Source organism: Mustela nivalis (genome assembly GCF_964662115.1).
Source record: "Mustela nivalis genome assembly, chromosome: 13".
In the NCBI taxonomy this organism is placed as follows: Eukaryota; Metazoa; Chordata; class Mammalia; order Carnivora; family Mustelidae; genus Mustela; species Mustela nivalis.
The window spans coordinates 7640053-7650117 of NC_139032.1; the positions used below are offsets into that span (position 1 = coordinate 7640053).

Sequence of the window (10065 nt, forward strand, 5' to 3'; positions counted from 1 at the left end):
TTCTTTTTTTCTTTTTTTTTTTTTTTGGCTCTGCTGAACTTCAAAGCCAGATATTACAGGGGTTTGTCTTCCCCACGCAGATACCCTGTGCGTGGGGTACCCGACGTGAGGGTCTGATTCCCTCCCTTCTCCACGCCCACTGTATCCCTCCCTCCTACAGTCAGTCATGGAGGTCCTTTTAGCTTTCCCACATGCCTCTACGATATGGCCTCTTGACTACATTTAGCTATGGAGAGTCTGCTCTGCCAATCCCATGGTCATTCTTGGGGTTATTTACACTGATGTGGGTGTTACCTAGTAGTGTTCATGGGAGGAGGCATCCTCCCTGGAAGTCAGTTTCTTTCTTTCTTTCTTTCTTTCTTTCTTTTTTTTTTTTAAAGATTTTATTTATTTATTTGACAGACAAAGATCACAGGTAGGCAGAGAGGCAAGCAGAGAGAGGAGGAAGCAGGCTCCCCGCTGAGCAGAGAGCCCGACTCGGGGCTCGATCCCAGGACCCTGGGATCACGACCTGAGCTGAAGGCAGAGGCTTTAACCCACTGAGCCACCCAGGTGCCCTGGAAGTCGGTTTCTTTATTTTTAAAGCTACTGGCATCACATAATGAAGTCTTCTAGAGAGTAGTGTCCATAAAGTGGTCTACTTCTGTCTTATAATTTGTTGTTGCTGTTGTTTGGGTTTTGGATTGGTTTGGGCTGTTTGTTATTAGTGCGTGCTTGTTCTGTGCCGGGCGCAGTTCAGATGCCGGGGCATGGGGATGGCAGACGGGTCTCCCCCCCTTAAATGGCTTATTACCTGCGTGCACAACAGAGACAGACAATTACAGTAAGTTTGACAAAGACTGTTTTAAGCCCTTAGAGGTTTTTGTGCTAATAAGATCGCCGTGTTCCCTTTGCTTTTCATCTTACCTTAACGCCTCATTCACCATGTTCCCACAGTAAGAAAGATACAGCGATCCGCCGACGTGAGCTCTTAGAGGCCATCTCTCCTGCTTTGTTGAGCTACCTGCAAGGACACGCCCAAGAATTGGTGTTGGATAAGTCTGCATGTGTGTTGGTGGCCAACATTCTGGGAGCCGCCGTTGGAGACCTTCAGCCTGCCATGAATGCTGTTGCCAGTGTGGCGGCGGCCGAGCTCCATCCCGGTGGCAAGGATGGAGAGGTAACGTGCTCCTGGCAGACAGGTGGAAAGCAGCAGTGTTGCATAACCGCAGTCACTGAGAATATTGCCGTAGAGAGAATTCAAATGCTAATTGTCTCAACTCTGCACATGCTGGACAGCACATCTGATCGTTGCGATTTTGAAATACCGGTGCTGTTATAACCCTGTCTTTCTTAAAGTCTTCCCCTGACTTCACAGTACCTACAGAGGAGGAGAAACAGAATCTTGTACTGTGGCTCTCTGTTGTCCACGATTGGCCCAAAACCGCCTTTCTAGCATATGCTGTGTTCTTAATTCTATTTTGAATTTGCTTTGGATTTTTGCACCTCTCTGCATTTGCACGTTTCTTCCGTGGGCCTAGATGCTCCCTGTGTCTCCATTTTGCTGTGCTGTCGCTGTAGAAGGCCCTGCTCATCCTCCTGCAAGGTCCCCAGCATCCTTCTCATGGACGTTGTTCCCAATTTCCTCTCTTTCTGATACCTCCCGCCTGTCTTACTTGGCCCCTGAGTCATTCTGCCTCGTATCATTGATTCATGGACCTGATTTGTGTGAGGCAGGGTCAGCACCGTTCCCCCACCCCTCAAAGAAGATCATAGGCGGGGGGAAGACATACGCAGCAGCCCGAAGGGAGAAAGGGGCTTGGCTCGGCTGAGAACAGAAGGCTCAGGGACTCGGGGTAGGAGATGGGTTTGCCGAGGGAAGAGAGGAGGGCAGGAGGCCGACGCTGCGGGCTTTGTGCTGCACTGGATCGCAAGCTGATGCGTGTGTGGAGTCTGCTGGGTCCTGATGTGGCTCCTGGGCCTTAGAGAAGCCCTGGACCTGTCCGCCCGGGGCCGCGCAGAGGAGCAGGCGGGAAGATGGACGCGTAATGAGTTCCCCCTGTTGCTCCCCTGCTCTATAAGGAGAGATCCTAGGTATGTGGGACCAGCAGTGCCAGCTTTCCGTGCTTTTCTGCTGTCACTTTTTGTCCCAAAGGTTTCTTTGTACCTCAGCACTGCATACTGCCACCTGGACGGTGCTCAGCGCGATCTGAGGCGCACACTGTGCTGGGGCTGTTCAGCTGGGAGCACCTGACGCGGAGCCTCAGAGCTTTTTAGCGGCTCCTTTGAATATCCGTCTGTCGGTGTGGGGATTAGACTAGATTGCTGGTCCCCCGGCTGCTCATGGTCCGTTCTCAGTGACTTGACCTCCGCAGCACAGTGGAACTTTCCATGTAGCCACGTCCTCACCTGTGCATGGTAGAGAACACATGGTAGGCCGCAGCGTGGCTGAAAACAGCTTTTTTATGTTTTCCTTCCAGCTGCACGTTGCAGAGCATCCCGCAGGACACCTTGTTCTGAAGTGGTTAATAGAACAAGATGAGAAGATGAAGAAAAGTGGAAGAGAAGGTAGGCTATAAAACATGGATTTTCCTGAATCGTCTGTGGAATTTCCTAATCTCCGGCAGCCCTGAACTCGATGCCCGCCGTTTATGTTCACAGGAAATTTGTTGAGTGTTTAGAAATGGTGTCTGTGGACAAGAAATGATTCAGTGCCTGCAGATAATGCGTTAGAAATACTGGAAATTGATGTCCTGGGGTCCTTGAATTTCCTTTCTCTTTCCTGTCCGCCCTCACTGCCTCTCCTCGCGTGCTACCTCAGTCTTCTGACCAGGTGCTGCCGGGGCCCTAAAAATGCCATTATGTTCCTCGGTGAGGTGGGGGTTGGGGTTGGTGAGACTTGGGAGGGGGACATTCGTGAGTGTCACTGGGGTACAGTTGTAAAGCAGGATATCTGTCTGGAGTTTGGAGAAAGGGAAAAGCAAAAGAAGGTAGTCCTCATCAGAATTTTGAACTGAACGCCTGTTTGGGCACTGAACTACATGCGACCATAGAGCAGGCCAGCTTCGCCTTTGTGGCTTTTCACAACACTCACAGCTGCTCTGTAGAAACTCCGCTTTCAAGAGAAGGACAGCATCTTTTAATCGAATTGAAAAGTCGCATACCATTCCTTTCTCAGCCCCGTCTTTGACCAGACCTTCTGTTACTAAATTCGAGCTCCATCAGCGTTTTAGCCACTAAGGAGATCTCCCCACACCGAGTTTGAACAGTTTGGGTTTTCTGTCATTGTGTCTGAAAAAAATGTGACAGATCATGAATTTATGTCTTGAGGCAAGTTGCAGTTCTGAAGGCCGGAGAGGCAGTCGATACACAGTCGCACTGTCCCTTCTCACTCTGCCTTGAGGAATAGAGACTCAGGGGTGTGAAGGAGAAAGCTTCTTGTAATAAATTTTGAACAAAAAAATAACATACAGAGTCATTTTTTTTGTTATTAATAAGTTGGTGCACAGTTGAGCGGAGTTCCTGTCCAAAACGTTGTCTGGCTTGCTTTTAAAATCCAAAGAATTTCCTAGTGATACTTTTCCTTAATTCATTTACACCGACAGTTAGGAAGCAGGCCTGCATGGGCCTTGTGTGTGTATCAGGTGCACTCTGAACCAGTGTGGCTGTCTCCGTTATCTGTTGCTGTGTGACAGGACGCCTCAAAGCTTGGTGGCTCTCGAACAACATCCCGTCCGGACTCGGTGGAGCTTGGTTTTGCTCCAAGCAGTCCTCTTGGGCTGCTCTGTTTGGGGTAGGAATGTCTGTTTGGATGGTGGCTGGCAGGGGCTCAGTCCAGCAGACTCAGTCCCAACCCTTGGTTGGGTTTTAAGAGAAGAAAGCAGTGCGCAGTGCTTTTTTGATTTAGCCTCAGAAGTTATCACACATAACTCTTCCCACACTCTCTTGGCTCGGTCCGTCACGGAGGCCCGCTGGAATTCAGGAGACGTTGATTCCCCCACGGCTGGGGGTGTGGGTGTGCAGCATTCTAGCAGTGCTGTTGCGCTCACGTTTCAAAAACATTGTCTGTCTCGTGAGTTGATTACAGTACTTCCTTAACGTGTGCCCTGAAGAGCTACGTAGCCGTAGGCCTCTTGGCTTTTAAAGCATCCTCACACTTGGGTATCTTTGGGGGAATTATGCATTCTGCATACCCAAGATACTTGCCTTCGAGATAGGCTGCTCATACTTCCATCTGCACCAAGTCCTAGCTTTCAGAGTGTTTCCGTTGTCCAAGAATTGGTTACGCTTAGATGGCACAGTGAGTTAAAGATGATATACCAAGAACTTAGAAATCTGGTAACAACACACGAAATAATAATAAAAGATGAATAATCTTCTTGATGGGTGAATGTCTAGCTTTGTGGAGAGGAACTACCTGGTGTCGGCTGGAACAGTCTCCTGACCACTAGTGTTCCTCGTGGGACCTTCCCAGTGAGCATTTTTCACGGGGGAGAACTTGATTCCATCCAAGCGTGAGGTACTGCTGTCAAACATTGACTTCCTGAATATTTTTCAGGTCAGGGTTAAATCATTAAAGAGTACAAAGAGATGCAAACACGAGCAAGTGAGCTTTTTATAGGAATTCAAGTTTTGTCTTGAGTAACTACAGTAAACATAGTGTGAGACTTGGACCAGAGTTGAAAGAAATGGCTGTATTAAAAAGACATTAAATAAATCAGAGCTGGAACTTACAGTGTTAAGGAAAGTTGAGTGAGAACTCTTTTTATTCACTTTTTTATTAAAACATGCTTTTGCAAATTTAAGGGCGGTAGGGACAGAGATGGGGAGTTTAAAGCTCGTACACGGTCACTGAGTTTCAGTCTATTTTTCAGGTGGTTTTGCAAAAACACTCGTCGAGCGTGTTGGTGTGAAGAACCTGAAGGCCTGGGCCAGTGTAAACCGTGGGGCGATTGTCCTGTCTAGGTACGTATGATCTCTGCCTTTCTGCGTAGGGCCTTCCTCCTGAACCCCGTTTCCACAGAAGATGCTTCCTTCACCTTCCTCCTCGGTTCCGAGCTTTGTTCCAATTGTTCAGGATTCCTCACGGTCACTCAGGGTCTAGACAAGTGTACCAAATAGTGGAAATCAAGCCTACCTCTTCCCGTCAGTCCTTACTTACCTGCCCTGTTCCGGCTTCAAGGATTGTGAAGTTGTCACCAGGTCTCGTTCCGGGGTTTCACCCCATTTAGGGTTTCAACCAAATGTGATTGTATTCTCTCTCTCTCCTCTCTCTCTCACTCTCAGGAAAGCTCTTTACATTTGATTAGTTTGTAGAGATCCCTTTCACTCCCTCCTTTTCCTCCCAGATTAGGGAGCCCTCCAACACCCAGTTATTCTCAATTGTGTAAGTCGGAGGACTTGCCAAGCCCATGTGTTCTGGAAGTTTATTCTTTTTTTTTTTTTTTTTTTTAATTTTATTTATTTATTTGACAGAGAGAAATCACAAGTAGACTGAGAGGCAGGCAGAGAGAGAGAGAGGGAAGCAGGCTCTCTGAGAGCCCGATGTGGGACTCGATCCCAGGACGCTGAGATCATGACCTGAGCTGAAGGCAGCGGCTTAACCCACTGAGCCACCCAGGCACCCCTGGAAGTTTATTCTTGCTGTTAATAATTACTTATCTCAAAAATAGACATCCATAGCAACACGCTCACCTCTTGCATTTAGTATTTGTTCGCCTTAAAATTAACATTATGATATAATAAGCCATTAGTTTATCTAATACCATCCCTCCTCGCCTGGTCCTCTTCCCCGTAAGCCTGTTGTGACCCACTTCCGCCATCCTGAGAGATGCAGAAGAGACCGCGTCGCTTTTTGTTTTGTTTTTTTCTCTTTAAAATTTTGTCTTCTTATTGTTTTACCACCTTTTCATCTCCTTTATCCCTATCCACACCTCCCCTGGCCCCCTCTACACTCCCACAAGCACACATACTTCCTGCCTCTGGCAACCACAGATCTCTTCTCTGTATTTATGAGCTTGTTTGGTTTTGGTTTTTTGGGTTTTTTTCTTTCTTTTCTTTTTTTTTTCCATTAGATTCCACATAGAAGAGGGGCACCAGGGTGCCTTATTCGGTTAAGCACCTGCCTTCAGCTCAGATCGTGATCCTGGGGTGCTGGGATCAAGCCCCATGTTAGGTTCCCTGCTCAGTGGGGAGTCTGCTTCTCCCTCTCCCACTGCCTCTCTCCCTGCTCGTGTTCCCTGTCTCTCTCAAATAAATAAATATTTTTTAAAAGATTGCACATCTAAGAGAGAGATTATACAGTATTTATGTCATTTGATGGTCTCACTACAGTTAAGGTTTTGACCAAATTGTAATTGCGTTCTTTTTAATCAATTAGTCTTGTCCCTCTGAAAACTGTGACAGAGCTGCTTTTTAAACCACAACTCACTTTACATGCAATTTTCTTTCCTGATTTTCAAGTATTCTTAAAAGGATTCTGGAGGCATTTGCTAGTGAAGTCTGCAAGCTGATTGTTTGTTTCTAATTAAAATGGTAGAAAACTGATGATTGGTAAATCGAGGTGTGCTTTCCACCTATTTATTATTCTCTAGACAGAGTCGCGTCGAGTTTATAATTCACAGGTCATTGAGACTTCAGCTTCCTTGCGTCCCGTTGCTGGATGCAAAACCCTTCCATTAACCACATCCATTTAAAATAGATTTGTTTGTTGTGAAGCAGTCACTGTCGATTCTTTTTCTTCTTCCCATGTTAGTGAGGTTTGGAGAAAGAGATACCGATCTTAAGTTTGAATTTCCCATAGTGTGGCACGTGCAGCACACCGTGCAGTTTCATCTACGCTGTTTATAAGTGTTGGGCCTTTATTCTTTATGTAATTTGACTTGGAACACGTGGGCTCACAGACACAATCCCTTGGGGCATTCATTTCTTTGGGTAGATCAGGATCTCCAAATACGTAGGTGGTGCAGATCATTTTTGTTCATTTCTCATTGAAATTAGCTGATTTTCTAGTGGACGTCAAAGAGCCAGAATCCTTTAGCTGAAGCGTGGACTTATTTAATGGGAGGTTTTTTACCAGGCATTTAAGAGTGTTAACACGTACTACTGACATATCCTTTCATTAACACTCAATTAACTAAAAATTTCAGCCATGCCACGCAATTAATTTGTAGAGCTCGCTCATCGATCATAGCTCTGTTTGGGTGGATTGCAGACCTCGGGAGGCTGCTGCAGGCTTATTGCAGAACACTGCTTAGAGGTGGACCACTAGTCCATACCGTGTTTGAGGTTCTGAAGGGAAGTTGAATTACCAATGACCTAATGCTTGATTAATACAATAATCAGTGTTACGTGGTTTTAGAATACTGTTACGCGCTCGACTCGTTTGGTGAAATTCTCTGCTTCTTTATATTTTTCTTCAAACTCATACGGTGTTTTTCCCCTAGAAATCTTTTTTACAATAAGTGAAAAGGCATCCTGGGTAAAAAAACAAAAAACAAACAAACAAAAAAAACTTTAGCTTTGTATACAGCCTGAAAATGCTTCAGGGAAGCAGAATTCTCTAGCATTTAGATCACTGTGGGCTCTAGGCTTCCTGCCTGGGTTCCAAGCCCAGCTCACTGTGTAGTCTTAGGTAAATTATTTAGCTTCTCTGAAACTTCATTTTCTTCGTTGTAAAACTGGATTCGGGATCATCACAGGTCGTTGTTGGGCTGCGTGAGACGGTGGAGGTCCCACGCTTAGCATTATGCGTGTGCTCAGCAAATACTGACTTCGTGCTTCATGTCAGCATAGAAAATAAAAACTACCTAGTAAGTCATCAGCCTGTTAAAAGGGACTTTTACCAACTTTCTCGGCTTCCCAGGTGGTTCTCCTGGTCTCCCGCACCCAGAAGGATGCTGCCCGGTGGTGCTGGCTCCCCGTCCTCTCTGTGCACGTGATGGAAGTTCTTAGCACCAGGGACTCTGGGAAGCGGCATGCGATTTGGTTTTAGGATGTGTTTCAGATCAGCATTAAAATGCCGTGAAGAAGGAGGAAACGGGAGACAGCCCTCCATTCTGCAGTCAGGCCCCTGTTCACAGAGAAAGGGGCCTTCCTGTCACCAGCCTCCAGGACTTCATTCACTTTCGGGGACAGAGCCTTCTAGCAAGGTTTCAGAAAGCAGAGCGTACTTGTTTGTTTATTTTAATGGCTCCTGTCAAGTAAGCATTGAGTGCTTCCTAAGTGTCAGGCTCTGTCTAGGTGCTTTAGGCATGAGATCATTTGAGCCTCAGAAACCCTCTCTGATGGCAGGTGGCTTGTGGTGTTGGTCCCATTTATAGGTCAGGAGACAGTCCTAGAGAATTTAAACAGCATGCCCCTGCCTGTACAGTTACGGAGCGGCCGAGGTCGCTTTCAAGTCTAAGCCGTTAGGCTGCCTCCCCCTTCCCATGTTCTCGCTGCAGAGTTGAGGAGGCCGGCTCCTCCCTGCTTCCCTGGCGGGCCCCCCGCCTTTTCTCTGTGCGCCCCTCCGCTCCTGCTCATTCGGTCCCTCGGCGCTTCTCAGCCATCTGCTCTGCACGTGTGCTGCCGAGAGATCACGAAGTAACAGCCGGGGTTTCTGTTCTTGAGCTCCTCTGGGTGGGGGAGGGCAGATCGAGTACATGCAGGAGCGATCTCTGAGGCAGGGTGTTTTCCTGAGATGATCAGTCACAGCGGAGGTCGGACCAGTTCCGTCCGGGGCGGAGGTGCTTTCACATCGGAGCGACTGGCCCAGCAAGATGAGAGAACGTGTTCTGTTGATGTGGTTTCCCAACGTAGGCTACCGGCCCCCATCGTTCAGCTGCTGGATTCAAAAGATGGACTTCTCATTAGAGGACTTGTCTCACAAATCAGTGAGCTGTTTATACCTCGCATGGCGATGGTAATTGCAGATGATTAGGGTCTTTATGAAACATGATTGTTTTTTGTTTGTTAATCTTTGTCTTCTGTCTTCAGCCTTCTCCAGAGTTCTGATCCAGAAGTTGTGCAGAAAGTCAAGGCTGGACTGAAGGGCCTCATTCCCACATTGGAGAAAAACAAGAACGCCAGCAAAGGAGTAGAAATGCTACTGGAAAAACTGGCCGCATAGTGGACACAGATAAGAACAAGAGACAGTCGTTTTTCCTGTCCTCTTTTTCCTCTTTTCCCAGTGTGGACAAGAAGTGCTCGGGTCTACCTTCCTGGGAATCTGGGCGCTCTGTATATTTGGGTTTTGTTTTTGTTTTTGTTTTTTATAAGAGTCTATTTATAAAACAATTTCCAAAAATTGCCTTTTTTTTTTTTCTTAATCCCAGCCATGTCCTCTATCGTACTGAGTAGTGAGGAAATCAGAGGTGAGGCGGTAACATAAGAGGTTTAACCATCTAAGACGGTGGGACCAGCCCAGTATGTGCTGGAGCAGGCGTTGATTAAAGAGAAGACGTCTTCAGAAGCAGTAGTCTGAGAAGGCTTCATGGAGGAGGTGGGGCTTGGGGGCCTTGAAGGAAGGCGGGGCGTAGCCAGAAGGAGCCCAGGGTAGTCTGTGGTGGGAGCAGAGGGGAACTTCTGGTAACCTTGGGGCCTTGATGGCTCCAGGGAGAAAAGGTCCTCTGCAGCCAGAGCGGCCCCCTCCCCCAGTGCTTTAGGGATGGGGCTCCGGGTTTGTGTTTGCAGGCAGGGTCTGGAGTAAGGTAAGGCTCCTGGGGGAAATGTGTTGCAGAAACGAGAGCATCACCAAGGTAGCCGAGGGAAGGTCCAGGTTCCTGGGAGGACCTCCCTGTCTCTGGAGACTTCCAGGGGGATCACTCCTTGTGATAAGATGTGCGCCCTTGAGACTGTCCCTGAAATAGTTGAAGCCATTACAGGGTCCGCGCTCGCAGATAGGAGGTGTGCATTTGTTAACAGTGCTGCTGAGGTTTAAGTGTGAGGGGGATGTTGGCGTTTTCAGGTGCTTGGTGTTAGCAGCCCCGTGTCGAAGGGTAGGTAGACCCCTCGCGGCCCCTGTAGCCGCGCTGGCTTGGACACTGAGCCTGGGAGCTTTTCTCTAAGGAGCCTGCAGGACAGGACGCCCCCTCCGGGCCACCACTG

At 47.7% G+C, this 10065-nt stretch overlaps 1 protein-coding gene across 3 annotated transcripts in view; it reads left to right on the plus strand.

Annotated features, from left to right (window-relative positions):
- Positions 1 to 9265, plus strand: part of PUM3 (pumilio RNA binding family member 3) — a 50009-nt gene extending 40744 nt beyond the window's left edge. For 2 of the 3 annotated variants that reach the window (XM_082694416.1, XM_082694417.1), the window contains 4 exons: positions 937 to 1159; positions 2460 to 2547; positions 4854 to 4944; positions 8956 to 9265. In XM_082694416.1, coding sequence (XP_082550542.1) covers positions 937 to 1159; positions 2460 to 2547; positions 4854 to 4944; positions 8956 to 9088 — 535 coding nt within the window. In that variant the 3' untranslated portion in view covers positions 9089 to 9265. Of the gene's footprint in view, positions 1 to 936; positions 1160 to 2459; positions 4499 to 4853; positions 4945 to 8955 lie in introns of all 3 variants that reach the window. The other variant, XR_014301589.1, reaches the window with a different exon arrangement.
- The last annotated feature ends 800 nt before the right edge of the window (positions 9266 to 10065 follow it).